This window comes from Engraulis encrasicolus, chromosome 18 (assembly GCF_034702125.1).
Source record: "Engraulis encrasicolus isolate BLACKSEA-1 chromosome 18, IST_EnEncr_1.0, whole genome shotgun sequence".
Taxonomy (NCBI): Eukaryota; Metazoa; Chordata; class Actinopteri; order Clupeiformes; family Engraulidae; genus Engraulis; species Engraulis encrasicolus.
The window spans coordinates 35,679,133-35,695,771 of record NC_085874.1 but is presented as its reverse complement, the minus strand read 5'-3'; the positions used below and the strand labels follow the sequence as shown (position 1 = coordinate 35,695,771).

General features: G+C 43.1%; 1 protein-coding gene across 1 annotated transcript in view; it reads right to left on the bottom strand.

Annotated features, from left to right (window-relative positions):
* Positions 1 to 10,779: 10,779 nt before the first annotated feature.
* The window catches only part of nudt14 (nudix (nucleoside diphosphate linked moiety X)-type motif 14), a 77,215-nt gene continuing 71,355 nt past the window's right edge, over positions 10,780 to 16,639 (bottom strand). Inside the window, exon 5 of the mRNA XM_063223547.1 lies at positions 10,780 to 14,226. Within this exon, the coding sequence (XP_063079617.1) occupies positions 13,977 to 14,226 (250 nt within the window). The 3' untranslated portion in view covers positions 10,780 to 13,976. The remainder of the gene's footprint in view (positions 14,227 to 16,639) is intronic.

The window sequence follows — 16,639 nt, the reverse complement described above, 5'->3', positions numbered from 1 at the left end:
TGCGATGGGGCTGGGCCACCTTAGGGTGCTGGCAGACGAGCGCTTACGGGAAACGGAAACACTTTTCCCTTTCAGAGGCCTTTTCAAGGTGTGTTTGTGTGTGTGTGTGTGTGTGTGTGTGTGGTGCTGTAGGAGAGAGAGGGAGCGGGGTGGGGCTGGGGAGCTCCCAAATAAGAGCATGCATCAGGCAGCAGGAGGGAGGGAGGGAGGGAGGACGAGAGGGAGCGAACACAGGGAGTGGATGATGTGTGGTGAGGTTGTGTGGGGTGGAGAAGGGAAGGAGGGCTTCCAAAAGAGGAACAAGCATCAGGTTGCACCCCTATGATCGCCAGTGAGTGCCGCACTTGATCACGCCCTACCTGCCGCCAACCCTCGCCTGAGGCATGCATTAAATGAGACGAGTCTAAAAAGTTGAAGTGCACAGGCTGTCAGAGAAGAAAAAAAAAAGACATTGTATCATCAGAAGAGGGTTTGGAAACGGGTGTGTGGCTAAGATAATTTCGGATAATTTGCGACGAAGCGTTTTATTAATCATACATCATCTTGTCTCCTTGCAGCACTTTAAAGCAACAGCCGGGCCCACCAAGAGAAATCGAGCCGCAAGAGCATTTTTTACAGATTGACGTGGAAAAGATATGACACGGCTCACATGAAATTGACACATACTGTAGAACAGTGACCTGTGAGCTGTTCAGGAAATTATGTAACTGTAGGGATGAAGCAGAGAAGAATTGAGCTTGCTTAACACGAGCAATAATTCACTGGCATGTCTCATTCCAGTCTGAGACTAAAACATATAGTCGTTTTTAATTTTGTCCTATGTTCAACTTTGGAAATTTGAGCAATGTCAATTTTCTCTGATATGAAAAAAATATCCCACCACATCATACAAGTCTGACTTGGAACGTCAAGTTTATTTACACTTTCATTTCATTTATATTAATCATTTTAGGTGACTGTAGGCTGCTAGCCTGGATTTTTCTTTCCAAATAATGAGGTTTCAATCTATGGTAATTACTCACAGTTACATCAGAATGAGTGGCTGTGGCGTACAAACATAATTTGATTCTGGTGAGACGATAATGACAGTTTGATATGATGAGACTGTTAATAAAGAAACCTAAATGGCTCTGTCGCCATAATAAGCTCTGTTCTCAACTTGTGAAAGTGCAAAAAAACGAGCCAATAAGGGGTTAGACATAGACATCCTGCCAAGACTGCACAAAAACCAACATCTGGAGGACTCAAACTGTGGTCTTCTGATTCCATTAATCCAGTGCCATAGGCGGTCGAACAAGACCACAGGAACTCTTGTGTATGAGGGGAAGGTGGGGTGGGGGACTGGGGGTGCTTCTTTGACAGTAACCCTCAACTCCCCCATCTTGAAATGAGGATCTCTTCTCTTTAGAAAGCAGTCTACACAGACTGGCGCCCCTTTTTGGCTGTGAAAGAGCCACACTCCCCGCCATCACAACACTACACTACACTTACACCACACCACACCACAGCACCACAACACAGGCCCTCAACTGCCTTTATTTTTCCACAGAGAAAAGAGGTGAACAGCGATCCAACCAAACACACACACAAACACACTTTCTTTCTCCCCCCTGTAAAGATGACTCTGTGGAGCCTGGACAGGCTGGCATAGTGCCTTCACCAGAATCAACCAACCAACCAGCCTTTCAACACCAACCACCCCTCTTCTCTCACCCCTCTCTCCCCTGCCCTGCCCTGCCCTGCCTGGTCTTGTCTATTGTTGGCCGCCTTGTTGTGAGTAGTGAGGTTGCTATAGCAAAGTCGTGGTGGTTGCACTTAGTTACTTAATGCCATTATCTGTGACCCCCTCCACCCTGCCCCCTTGCCCCAACACCCACCTCACCTCCTCCTTGCACTCCACCACCACCACCACCTGTCCCACCCTCGCAGTCCTTTCCCTACGTACGGCACGCCTGGCCTGGGGGAGAAATAGGGCCCAGGCACTTTTGGCTCAAAAGGGCCCCTCATAATAAGCAAGGCGGAACTGAATGATCGGTGGGCCCAGCACCCTTCGTGGGCCCCTATTTTCCGAAATGTAAAAAAATATATTTTACATAAATAGGTGCCCACAAGGGTGCAGGGCCCACCGGGAAATGCCTGCTATGCCAGATGGCCAGTCCAGCCCCGTTTCCCTCCGTACGGCATGCCTGCCCGCAAGTCTGTCTAATGATTACCACCACCCTTCAAGAAGAAAGCATTCAGGGCAACATAAACATCGCCTTGACAACTCAGTTTCTCTCTCTCTCTCTCTCTCTCTCTCTCTCTCTCTCTCTCTCTCTCTCTCTCTCCTGCCTGGCCGCCCGCCTGGTCAGGCTGAACTGAAATTGTACAATGGCCACGCACGAATCGTGAATTCAAAAGAAGGGCAGGGTAGGGTAGGGTAGGGGAGGGTAGGGGAGAGTTCATGAGGGGCAGGGGTTGAATGACACAAACGGATAATGGGTGTCGGAGGCACCATCCATCCACTGTGGGGAATAAGAGAAGTCATGCACTGAACAGCCTTTAGAGCTAAACAGGCAGATGTGTCAAAAGTAAAAGTAAATTTGTGGTATAAGTACAACAGCAACCCATGATATTACATAGCTGTTACACCATTTACTCCATTGTACCTAATGAGGTGAATAGACTGTTGTTACTGAAAAACACTAAAAGCCTAACAAGAACCCACCATAAATTTGATCCAACCAGCGCAAAGGTAGCCGATCACAGGACAAGTGCAACACATGTCTACTGGTTATTCAAATACTTTAACTGTGTTGGAAGGAGATTATTTCTTCTGTTTCTTTTTTTACTTTTACTTTTGACACCTCTGTAAACAGGGCAATGGCATGATTGACTCCTAATTGCAACTGCTGATCCATGTACTATTGATAAGGGACTGTACGTTATTTACCAGGGGGGGAGGGCTGGTGCGCTGGAAGTCCGGTCAAAAAAAAAAATCATGGCCCCCCCCTCCACCTCAATTTTTTTCCCCATGGCCCTCCCCCCACTTCAATTTTGTTTTCCCATGGCCCTCCCCCTACAGGTACAAAAATGTAATATGTAAAATTGGTAGATGAACAACCATCATGACAACAGTCAGAGTAGCCTACATCAAGGGCGGTTGTCTGCACTATTGTGCTATCGATATCAGTGGATACCTATGAGAAGCCGCTAGAATCTACCACTGCGGCTGCATGGGATGCCTTTTAACTCCACTGTCACCAAGACAAATTGCAGGGACGCAGGAACTCATTTTGACCAGGGGGTGCTGTGGTCAGCGAAGGGTCTGGGAGTCCTCTCCCAAAAAATATGTTTTTTTTAGATGCAATTTCCTGCATTCTAATCAATTTTAGGATGAAGAATGGCGAATCTCATCTGACTAACTTCTTCATGTTTTATGTAGCCTAACCAAGGATGACTAGATTTTTACCTTTTTTTTGTTTAACATTTCACTTCAAAATTATTAAGTTCTTCTTATGGAAGGGAAACGCGCACCTAATGTGGAGGTGAGGGCGTGTTCAAGAGCAAATGACAGTTTCTCTCTTCTCCATGGGCAGTCTACAATGTGTGAAATTAGTAGAAATGCATGACTAGGCTATGCGATGCACTTGTGAGAGGTGACCGGGCTTTCAAACTATTTAGATTTTCTTGCAATTGCGACTGTGTATCTCAAGATGCATACGATCAGGACCCCTGCCTTGTCTCCCCGCCCGCGCACAAAAGCACGCACGCACACACAGACAGGCATAGGCCTACTGCTTCCCAAATGCGATTAGGCTACACTCTGACGGCCAAAGAGTTTGTGCTGTGATCGGCGAGAGACGTAGGTTAAGCGCCAAAGCAGCTAGTGCCATTGCTGGCTATTGATACAGGGAGAGTGTAAAAGCCACCTTTAGTTTGCATTTGACGTTGGCCATATTTAAGACGCACTAAAAGGTGCCGCTAAACGGTGGTCAAATCAGCAGCAAGAGGCAAAAGGAACAAATCGCCACCACTACAAAAGTCCAAAACAACAGCCATTTCACACCGCGGCAATTCAACTTTGGTAACAGTTATGATAGACAAGCCACGCACACCATCGGCTGTGCTATAGTTCTAGATTCACCCCATAGCCAACTCCGAGGCTAAGATAAACTTCACCAGCAATAGGCAAGACCTAGCGCAAGACCTAGCGACCTAGTGCTACTACGAATCCAATCTCCACCGCAAGAAACAAAAGTCACTTCATACCTGACACGATGCACAATTTTGGTGACATTCCCTTCTTCCGTCGCACTTTAAATTCACCTAATTCCTTGCTTAGTTGGTCCGTTTTTGATCACCAAAGTGATGAGACTTCTCTTCACAACAAGTTAGCTCCTCCAATGGGTTTAAGACCGTGTATGTTGATGCATGCCCAAGCCAACATATCACTGTTAATACCACTTTTATTAATACTTTGACACCACAAGCTAAACAAAACAAACGTCTCTCTCGGCCGTGCTATGCGACCATTGAACACAGATGTAAAGCACACGGCGGTGCCAATAAATAAAATCATGACTTACCAGAGGCTGTGACCACCAGTTGACTACAACACCTCTCCAAAATTCCTCTGGAAATGCCCATCCAATTCGTTGTCAAAACTTCCCAAACTGTTTAGCCCATAGGCCTATACTGCCCTACAATTTCAGAACGCAGTATAATTCAAAATGCCAAACTGAGAAAAAAGGCTTTAAAGTTTCCTTTCTGTCCACGCGACTGTGTTGGAGGTAAAGTGGTGATGACACTTCCATATCATAGCCTACTTTTTTATGGTGAAAATTTATGCACGCAAGAAAAAAGCAAAAAAAACAACATTCTCATTACTTTTTAGCTGAAAAATCATTATACTGCGCTCTGTTGTGGTATTACTGTCTACACCAAAACCACGGTGTCAATGGAGAAGTGCAGTATAAAAGTGCAGTATCGCATTATACTGCGTTCTTGGCTAGTAGCCTACCACGTAACCTACTAAAACCACAAAGCGCAGTATAATCAGTTTTTTGCGTTTTTTTCCGAAACGGGACCAAGTTGGGCCAAAAAATTTTAACACAAGAAGAAGAAGGTATTTTAAAGCCAATTTCCGGTCTAAACCCATTTTCGACCATTTTCAAGATACTGCGTTCTGATATTGTAGGGCAGTATAGTTCACCTCAGCTAGTTTGATATTTGCTCACGGGCATTTTCTATGATCCTCCATAGCATTAGCAATCCTACAGTGAAAGAGAGTCAGCGCGGGCAATCTACAGTAGCTGCACCTGATAGTTTTTTGACTACAGATACACGCTTCAGTGCTAAAGTATGCACCCGGGACCTTGCATCGCAAAGCGATGTGTTTCAGAGCATTTTTTATTATTATTATTTAAAAAAATAAATTAAAATAAAATAAAATAAATTCGTTTTTTTCCCATGGCCCTCCCCCTAACTCTGATTTTTTTTGCCATGGCCCTCCCCTCCACCTCATTTTTTTTCATCATGGCCCTCCCCCCCCTACGCACCAGCCCTCCCCCCCCGGTAAATTACGAACAGTCCCTAAGTGTTATAGGGATAAACAAAAAAAAAAATCTTATTCTGCCATGTGTATCATCAACTTCACCTATCATCATCACCAATTAGATCTTAACAGACGGATAGGGGTGTAATATACTATGTCAGCTAAAAAGACAAACGTGTGGTACTAAACGTCGTGCCATTCTGGGAGCATTGATCAGTGTTGCGGAATTGTATCATTTCTTTTCAGTTCTTTCTGTTTGGTCCAGCACCTGCTCCACTGATATACACGCGTTCTCTGCCTTCTGGAGAAGTCTTCAGTTCCACGCTCTCGCCTGCTTGCCTGCCCACAGGCTTTAGGCTGCAGTGAAATTGTATGGTACATGATGGGTACAGCAGGGACCACAAATGAATGGTGACGGAAGTGATGATGTTAAGGAATGCACTTTGACACTAGGCGGGCGGGCCGTGTCCGGATGGCAGGCGTGGGTGGGGCGGGTGTGGGTATTTAGAGGCTTTTTTATTTAAAAAAATAAATAAAATAAATATATATATATATATTTATATATATATATATATATATATATATATATATATATGTATATATATATATTTATGTGCTATGCACTGACAATCAAAAAATACATGAGAAAATAGGAGGGCAAGGGAGAGTAGATGAGTAGCAGGGGTTGAATGACAGGGTGACTGCTAATGGGTGTTTGAAGGCACCAGCGACTGTGGGGAATGTGGAGTAGTCATGCGCTGAACAACCTTTAAAGCGGCGTACACACACATTACTAGCTTCTCGCTTGCTCGCCTACTCGCCACTCTTTCATGGAACGTTCGCTGAAAGTTCCCGCGGCTTTAAATGCCAATGAACAGGCGAGAAGTACCGAGCTCTGCATTCCAATTGGTTACTCGCTTACTCGTCTCGCTCGAAGTTGAAATATTTTCAACTCGGGATCCGCCCACATCGCATCGCATCGCTTGTACAGTACTCGCCTACGCCTGCTCGTCTCGCTGGAACACATTGACATTCTATTGAGTTCATTCGCTGAGCGAGTAACTAGCAGCGACGTGTGTGTACGGCCCATTTTTGAGCAGTATTGATGGGCAAGAACATGATTGGCTACTAACTGCTGATCCAAATTCTATTGAGAAGTGTTACAGGAATATAGCCTGGCCGTGCCCTCCTAGTGACGCAACACCTTCAGCGTTGCTGCTAAGATGTCTTCGTCTCTGTTGATAGCTTCATCTGTTTGCTCATCGTCCTCAACGCCTTTGTTCCCATTCCCTATTGAGTCATTTATATTTGGAGGGTTAGTTTTAGGAGATATTTTACGGAGCACAAGATCCACGCGGCCGTTCACTCGAACGACATCACCTAAAGTTCAATAGACCCTTCCTCTTCAGTGTTGCTTCAAGTCAGGCCAGGAGTAGGGATGCAAATTATCGATTAATTCATTAATCATTAGTTGATAGTCATATCGATCGACTTACGATTAATTGATAAGCGGCGTTTTCCCCCCCGAAATCTCAATGTTTCTCGGAAAAAAACGACTAAATCTAAAAATGTTAATTAAAACTTAAAATGCCACATTTAAATGAATTCTATTTTAATCATTTAATCTAAAGGTGATTTAAATATTCCCACTATTCACACCCCTCTTCACACACACACTCTTAACGTACCAATCTCACCTGGGTCTTTTGTCAGTTGAATTGGCGATTAATGGCAATTAATGTTTTTTAATCGATTAACCCATTGATCGATTAAAGTCGATTAATCGATTAATCGTTTGCATCCCTAGCCAGGAGCAATACAAATATCGTTTCTGATCTCCGGAAAAAACGGGAACTCTTCCCACTTTGTCGGGAAGCAAACAACCAGTAGCAAACAAAGGGAGGCGGGTCAACCATGCCATTAGGGAAATGTTAATTGTTATGTTCTTGGTCAGACTAAGTATCGAAGTATTGAAGAGATTTGAAAGTCGATGATGATCAGGCTAAAACAGTAAAAAAAATAAAAAAAAATAAAAATATTTTGCCCTGTGTACTGCATTATCCCTGTCAGAGCTAAACAGGATAGGAATGTAATGAAGACAGAAGTGTTGTACTTTTTAGTGTGTACGCGCGAGTGTGTGTGTCTGTGTGTGTGTCTGTGTGTGTGTGTGTGTGTCTGTGTGTGTGTGTGTGTGTGTGTGTGTGTGTGTGTGTGTGTGTGTGTGTTAATAGTCACTCCACTCAACCCAATACAGCCATCAAACCTCTTTATTTACACAAATGCAGACCAATGAGACACAGTTAGTGCACATGCAATAATAAGACTTTAAATATATGTTTTCCAATGATTACCATATCATACAAAACAAGAGAGCGATTAAAAGTCAATATTTTTAAAAAGAAAAAAAAAGTTTAAAAGTAGAAATCGAACTCTTACAGAAACAACAGAGTACAATGATGAAACACAGCCATTCAAATCAAGCTTAAGAGACACTCATACACAGTATTTGACCAAGAAGAATGGCTTCAAAGCTTCTCTCAAACACAAAAATGTAATACAAATAACTTAGCAAAAGAAAGGTACGTTTGGCTAGTATTATGCTGTATAAAAGATAACGACACAAATAAAAAATCCAGCACAAAACCTCAAAAGCATTGATCAGATGTCACTGAGCAGTGTATCCAATAAATATGATTATTGTGTAGGGTATTTTTAAATTTTTATTTTTTAATACAATTCCACAGAGGAGCCTCAACATGTTAGACATAATTTAAAACATTTTATAGATTGTGTTATATAAATATGACTAAAACTGTGTAAATGTATTAGTAAAGAGAGGGGAGAGAGATGCCACATCCCAAACCAAGCTCTCGGCCCATCTTAAAGCGCCCAGTGGTCAAGAATTCCTCCTGCCTGTCGTCACATAATTCCGTGAATTAACAGACCCTTGAGACATGAAATCTGTGGCATTTCATGGAATTTGCGAAAATTACGTGTTGGATTCACGGAAGTGCTTTCTCAATGTTCTCACAGCACTGTGTTAAGTCCATCATTAGAAAACTGACAAACCAGTGGCAAACGGTGGTGAAATAGCCTTCCATTTCCAGTTGGCTGATACTACATTCTGTTACTAAACAAAATAATGCTTTAGAAATTTAAGTTGTGCCCAGACCAAAAAAATCCCTAACCTTAACCTGAATTTTGGCAAAATCCACAAAACTGCCACAGATTTTGTGCCAGAATGATCCGTGTTCATTTCATGGAATTCTGTGAGATCACGTTGCAGCGATTCCTATGTGATAAAAAACCCTTCAAGAGCAGTTGGCGTTCCCTTGTAAAGCCACAGAATTAATGTCTCCCTCTAACCTTCGGGACGGGGTGTCCTCATTGCTGACACTGCACAAAGTTCAAAAGCGAATGACTTGTATTGTACAGCAGCCCTCCCCTGTCTGTTAATCGCTACGTTTGTACAGTGAAGTGCAGTACAGGAGAGTGACTAAGCAAGTATTACACGATATACTCTCTCATCATCATACCCTTGAAAAACAAGCTAAGCTTAACGGTGCAGAGGTAGAGTTCTTATCGCGGTGGTCACACTGCACAGGACTTGAGAGAAGTGGCGAAGAGCGGGCGGTGGTGTGTGTGTGTGTGTGTGTGTGTGTGTGTGTGTGTGCGTGCGTGGGATCTGACTGTGAGGGCTTGACACAGTGCGGGGCACACGGCATTGCTGATGTGCCTCCGTACATGTCTCTGCAAGGGCAATGCGCATAACTGAACTGAACCAGCTAAGGAGGGGGGGAGGGGGGGGCATCTCGCTAATGTCAAGGCCTTGTGCACCACACACACTGCAGCAGTATGAGGACTGCAGTAAGAGCAGCGTCTGGGACACTAGCATACTTCCAGATGCACTCAAGACGAGACTTACTAAAGCACTCAAAGTAATGCATTGCGAACAAAATGAAGAGCACTTTCCCTCTTTGAGGTGAAAGAAGAAGAAAAAACATTTACGACAATTACAAACAAGAGATTATTCCGTTTTTTTTTTTATCAAAGCAGTGATTTCTTGCACTGCAAGAGATTTCTTGCAGACCCTTGATATGTGCACACACACACATACACACACACACATAATGGCTTTGTAGTATAGGCAATACAGTCAGAGAATAAATAATAATAATAATAATAATAATAATAATAATAATAATAATAATTATAGATATGCTGCATCTGTGCTTCAGAATAACATATTCATTAGTGTTTCTGCCATTTCAATTGGGGTTGGCATACAAGGACAGCAATTAACCCACAGGACTAGTCTTGGATCAGTACAGGAACTAAAGTGACGGCAGGAACTCATCCCAACCCAGGGCTCAAGTACTTTAAAAGTTCTCCAGAGGTGCAGTATGCATTTTGGCACCTCAGCCAGCCAGACGTGGTTTGTTGTGCAGTTTGTCTATTTTTGTTGTTCAAACAACTGGGAAAAGTGAGACTGTTTATTATAGCGGTTAAGACAACACATTTACTCACATTAGGATGTGTCGCTTTCTTAGCAACTCTTGCTTCCTTCTTACTATTTAGAGATTGGAGATTGGTCTTTGCAGAGTTGCATGTTGAAAGGTCTGCCTAACTTTTATTGATGAATGGGCGTACATTATGTTTACAGATGCGAATTTAGTGAATGGCATTATTGGACAAATATCTCAAAATATGCATGGGTGATAACAGATCTGAGCTGTTTTCTTTCTGTTTCTTTGTTTTCATCTTTGCATACAGTTTTCAGTCAAGGTCAAGGTTTTATACTTAAACGCAAAAAATATATATTAAATAGTTAATAACACTAGTTAATGATGACAAAAATGCATAGTGCAGTTCTGGCATGTAGGTCTTATCTAAAAACATAAACTACCGATTACTATCTAGACCCAGTTACCCATGTGGATCGAATTAACTTTTTTAATACCATATGGTGGTCCTTAAGACGTAAAAAAATAACAAACACTGTCTTCCGGAGGCTCAAAGTTATGAATGTATATTGCTATTGTTATAGGGCTTTTTAATAGCACAAAGTGTCATTTCCATATAAGCTTATTATATTAAAATATCAGGCCATTCAAGAAAAAAAATACTCATGCATTCCTTTTACAACAATTACAGAGCAGTTAGAGAATATCAATCAAAGCTCATAGGGAAATAAAGGGATTGGGTGATTATCATCTTTTTGGACCTGAAATAAATGAAATGTATCTTCGGGTCCTGTTTATTGTGTGCATATACAAAGTTAAACTTTATCCACATACGGGACAAGCTTATTCATTTGCTGATGTGTCTGAATACAGTCAGTACTCTTTATCTGAACATGTCAATATTTTATTGAAAAACAAAACAAAGTTTTCCTTCCCAAAGTTGCACGTCTTCTTTCACCATCAACACTAAGATAATTATATACTGTATGTATCATAGGCTATTGTTATCCATAGGTACAAGTCCTACTAAGACGATGTCCTTTAAATGATTCAAAAGACGTTTCTGAGCAATAAAAACAGCACTGAAATTTCCACAGGGTGAATGGTAAGACGTCGTCCTTTTTGCGTGTGTCAAAAGATTTCTCACTGATCCGAAAGGGTGATGGATAGAAAGTACAATGTACTGGTAGAGCATTTGAAACCAGACCAGTGCCCTATGGTCATGCTGGGGCAAGGCCAAACCTCTCGCATAGACACCCCTGAGAGTCACCTTGCCACCCCGGAAAAAAAACCTGGGTAACACTTTACTTGACGCCGGTGTCATATGCATGCCATTACAGTGTCATAATAGTGTCATGACACTATTGATAGAGATGAGTCATGACACTATTGATAGATGAGTCATAAACAGTCCATGTCATAAACATTTTATGACTGTTGGCCTTAAGTGACATTCGGTTACGGCAAAGACAACCTTGTATGACATGGGCATAATGTTTATGACACGTGCATAACTGTGCCATGACACAGTTATGACACTGTAATGACATGCATATGACAACAGCGTCAAGTGAAGTGTTATCAAAACCTGAGATGCCAAAGCAAAGGGCATTGGCATTGCATGGGATTATTGGGAAGAAGTGGGAATTTGCATCCCCTCCTTTAAAATGTGTGTGGTTAATAGGTCTGCTAAATTTGTTGTTGACATACTGTATATTCTATTTGCTGGAAATGACAACAAGAGGAAATGTTCAATTTGAATGCTTTCGACTGACAATGTGTCAAAACAAGCTTGCATCTTAATCTCGTCTGCTCTTTTCTTCAATGTGTTTGGTGGGCCTATGAGTATTGCTAGTCTTACTGTACACCCAGTTAGTCTTTTCTTTGTGCCAGACAAGCAGTCTCGCTGTGGGGCTATAGAGTTGGCCAAGGTTCAGACCAAACACAATACTGACTAAGAATAACGTCTCTCCAATTGTGTATTTTTAAGTGTGTATTCTTTGTAGCCTATATTTACTTTGACTATTTCGTGGCAACTTTTGTCTTCACCCCCCCTCCTCTCCTTGAATCTATTTTAAGCTGTTCTTGAAGAAACTTCATCAGAGCTAGATCCTAGTATGTGATTTCTGATTCTAACAATGACCCATCATGAAGTATTGTGAAAGAGCTGACCACAGTCGTCCAAGATGGCCGCACATCTGCATGTTTAGCTTGTTATTTGCCAAGTGTGTGGGGAGTTGACAAGGCCGGTTATGCTTTTGAGAGGGGCGCTTGACACAACTCAACATGTGTTTTCAATTGAGCACTGCTTGCCTCATTAACAAGAATTGGTTTTCAATTTTCCAAAAGCAAAACAAAAAAGGCTTAACATGCTAATGATTCCCACTTACAAATTAGGCCAAATTCCCCCATGGTTTCTCACATTTCTCCACCAGAACGTGTGTATATTTTTCATTTACAGTTGGCCCTGTGTGGCTAAATGTGTATCATCCACACATATACCACTGGGCCCTAACCATGCTCCAATAGTATTTGAGGTACGCAAGTGTTAGAAGCCTTCACAAGAACTTGCATTTCAACAAGTCTTCGTAGGTTTTGTAAACTAAAGTCCATTTGATATGAAGCACCCTCTTCCAAAATACATCTGAAAAAAAAACAAAGTCATCAAAGCAGTCATCATCGTCATCATAATCTGGCCACTTTGTTCATGGGTGTACTTCTATTCGAGATCTGAGGGGAATGTCATTGTCTTTTTTTGCTTAGCAGATAACCACAGAGATGTATGGCAATTGTGATAAATCATGACTTTCTGTCATAACCTCAGACTTGTAAAAAAAAAGAAAAGAAAAAGAAACTCTGAGAAGTGTACTGGAATAGCCCTATCATTATTAACAATCAATTTGATTCTGACTGGCTTGGTGCTGGCCTTTTTATGGATGTAGCTTTTACAATGTACCCGATAGTAAAAAAAAAAAAAAAAAGAGAGAGAAAGAAAAGAAAAGAAAAAAGGATTCCTTGAGATGTTCCACTGATTTCACCTATTGTTGTTTACTTGGCTTAGAGTGGCCTCTTAGGCTTAGTGATGGCCTAATAAAAGATGCTTGGGCAAGTCTAAGCAACCAGACGTGCGTGCCCCAGTGTGCTGAAAACTGAATTGAACGATCATCAATGCAACACAAAGTGTAGCTGGCAAGACCGTAGTAGTGATTAATGCATTCCTGAAACCAGATCTTGCCACCTCACAAGTCTGGCTTCTTGTGGAAATTGACGTCTTTTCTTTAACAGCACACGCAAGATGAAGGACAATAGCTAATGCTTAAAAAGACTAGACAAAAAAAGGAACAATGGGGCGGACCAATCCAAGTTGGTATTTTGCGTCATCATTCAAAAGTACCTCAGGCAAAGAAAGGGGGGGGGGGGGGGGGAGAAATTGAAAACTCAACATTGGTTAGCCTCCTGAATGTACAACATGGTTGCCAAATGATTACCCAGACAAAACCCATCTGTATGTTTAATATCAGAGGAATATGACTTGCGTGTGCTGTGTGTGTGTGAGTGAGAGAGTGTATATGAGAGAGAGAGAGTGTATATGTATATGAGAGAGAGTGAGTGTATATGTATATGAGAGAGAGAGAGAGAGAGAGGGAGAGAGAGAGAGAGAGAGAGAGAGAGAGAGAGAGAGAGAGAGAGAGAGAGAGAGAGAGACAGAGAGACAGAGAGAGACAGAGAGAGAGAGAGAGAGAGAGAGAACGTAAGCTTACACGTTTGTGAGTGGGTGGGTGAGAGATTAAGTGGACAGTAGATCAGTGCAGTGTGCATTTAAGATTAAAGATTTTGTGTGGCGGTGGCGGGGGTGGGAATGGGTGGTTGGTGGAATCAAGGGAAGTGACGGTTAAGGTTAAGGTTAAGGTTAAGGTTAAGGTTAAGATAAGAAATAAGGAAAATGGTTTAGCCTATTTGTTTTTTTTCGCTTTTTGTTACACGTTGGTGGATATTTTGTATTTGGGGGACATGTTGCTCTGGAACCAGATGAAGCTGAAGATGACGCCCATGGTCTTGGGGATCTTCTCGTCGTAGGCGAAGCTCATGGCCTCGTGCAGCGGCACCCTCACCACCTCGATCAGCTCGCCCTCCGCGGGCTGACCGCCGCCCTCGCCCACCCGGTTCTCCTCCGACACCTCGGCGTAGAACATGGTCTGCTTGGCCCCCGTCACGCCGACCCCTGACCTGTGTGTGCAGAGAAGAGGGAAGGGAGGGGGAGGGGGGGGATAGACCAGGGGCCGGTTTCACTAAAGTAGATCAGACTGGCCTATGGGTTCAGATTGGGTGTAAGTCTTGTTATAGACCAGTGTAATGCAAGTAAGAAAGTTTCACAAAAGACTTATTTTTTATGTTAAATTTTTAAATTGCTAATATTTAGGAAGTGAATGGCACTGACTGGGCGGTGTCCGCCATATTTTTCCCTTAAATTACCCATGATGCTTTGCAGCACAGTGCGATTTAATATAGTCAGAGACTTGACTCCTTTGTGCAACAGATTTTGTAAGACGTCTATGCCAAGTCCGACTATACCCGCTCTCGAAGATATAGTCACAGTCAGGGCTCTAAATTAACACCAGCTAACCGACCAAATGCTGAAGAAAATTCAGTTTGGCTGGTAGAAAAGAAAACTTACTAGCCACTATCTAAGTGTCTGTCTATTTTAGTGAAGCCGGCCCCAGGGGTTTGATTGGGAGAGGCCAGTGGCCTCATGCTCAAAGATTGCTTTGGCACAAAAAAAAGCTAAATAGGTAACTTTCGCACAAAAGTTCGGATGTAGGAAGACTGACTTGACAAGAAAAAGTGCATGATGCGCATTAATGTGTGAAAACAAACATTTAATCACGGACTGATACATCAGAATTTGTAGGTGTGTATTCATCTTTGCAGATTATCACATACGCAAATTTTCAGTAGGAAAGCCGAGCAAGTCTTGGTTCAGTTGCTATTCATGTAAATATTTCACCTTTGATGTTTTTTTTATGACCCTTATAAATATGTATGTAAAATATTGCACTCTGTTCTCCCCGAGGATGTGATACAGCAGTACTGCTGCCTGTATTGTTGATGACTGCATGGTGTGGCTTTCCTTGAAGAGCTGTGCCACGGCACAGGAGACCTTAGTACACAGGTCCCTGATGGACGGAGAATGAGAATGATCCATGCTGGCTGCCATGACCTGCTACGCCCTCTTCACACAAGCGCATACACACATGCACGCGCGCACACACATGCACACACGCATGCACGCAGGCGCACACACATGCACACACACAAACGCGCACAAGCATGCACACACACAAACGTGCACGCGCATATACACACACACACACACACACACACACACACCATCTACAACGTGTGCCTGACCTTAAAAAAACAAAAACAAAAAAACAAAAAACACTTCACGCTAATGTGTCTCCAAGAGGGTTGTTTTGACACATTGGGCCCGGGGTGAATCGGTGAGGGCTGAGCACGCATCCTACCAGCACGGCACGCAAGCCCTCGAGTCCCCGCTGGACGCAAGACAACAGGCGAGCCGAGCGGCAGCTAACGTTACACTACCTGCGGGGCCCTGCCCTGCCCTGCCCTGCCACCACGTCGTCACCACTGTCTCGGCCCGCCCCCACCCCCGCCCCCACACTGCCTGCCTGCCTGCCTGCACCTGAAGTGTTGTCATGACGGCGGCGCCATGGCGACCTTCCTTCCTTCCCTCAGCGCCATGCAGCGCTCAGTGGAACTGGCAAACGGATGGCTGTCTGTGCCTTTCCATCATATTGGTTCCAAAACGAGAAAAGGAAAAGAAGGAGAAAGAAAGAAAGAAACCCCCCACCCCCCCTTCGTCTGCTTGCACGTTGGCAAATTTAGACCACCCAAACCGTCTCCACGAACACTCCCCACGCTGAATCCAACAGAATTAAGGGATGAGTTAAACTTTTATTTGTTCCTTTGCCCGTGTACAGTGGTGTGTCTCCAGTGTGTACGTCTGAGTCAGAGCAAAAAGCAAAAAAAGGGGGGGAAAAATCAACAACTAATAAGCCGTGTCATTTGGCTTGGTGTGCAAAGATGAGACACTGCTCTGCACTGCACTGTACAGTAGGGGTGTAAATCACAGCCTCTATGGCGATACGATACAGTATCGATTTCTTAAAGCAGGGATTCGATTATTTTCAATACTTAAGAATTCCCCACGATATAATACGATTTGATTTTTTTCCAATTACTTTTCTACTTCTATTATGCTCTGAAGCTAGGGCATTGGACAGGGGCCAGCGATTCGATTATTTTTAATACTTAAGAACGCTTAATAATTGTCGGCCGCAGGATCGATGCATCGATACATTTCGATTATTCTTTACACCCCTACTGCACAGCATAAGAATCCCTGCAGCCCTCCTCAACCAGAACATGAGGAAACATGAAACATGAAAAAGGTCTGACTCTTGACAAATCTCCCTCAGCCATAAAGATGCCCTTTCCAGATGTGTGCTATGAGATCCTTCCAAAAAAGGAAAGCCAACAAAAAGAGGGGGAAAAAAAAGAAGAAGAAAAAAAGAAGCAGAAGCAGCAATGTTTTGACAGCAGCCAGAGTGCCCAACCC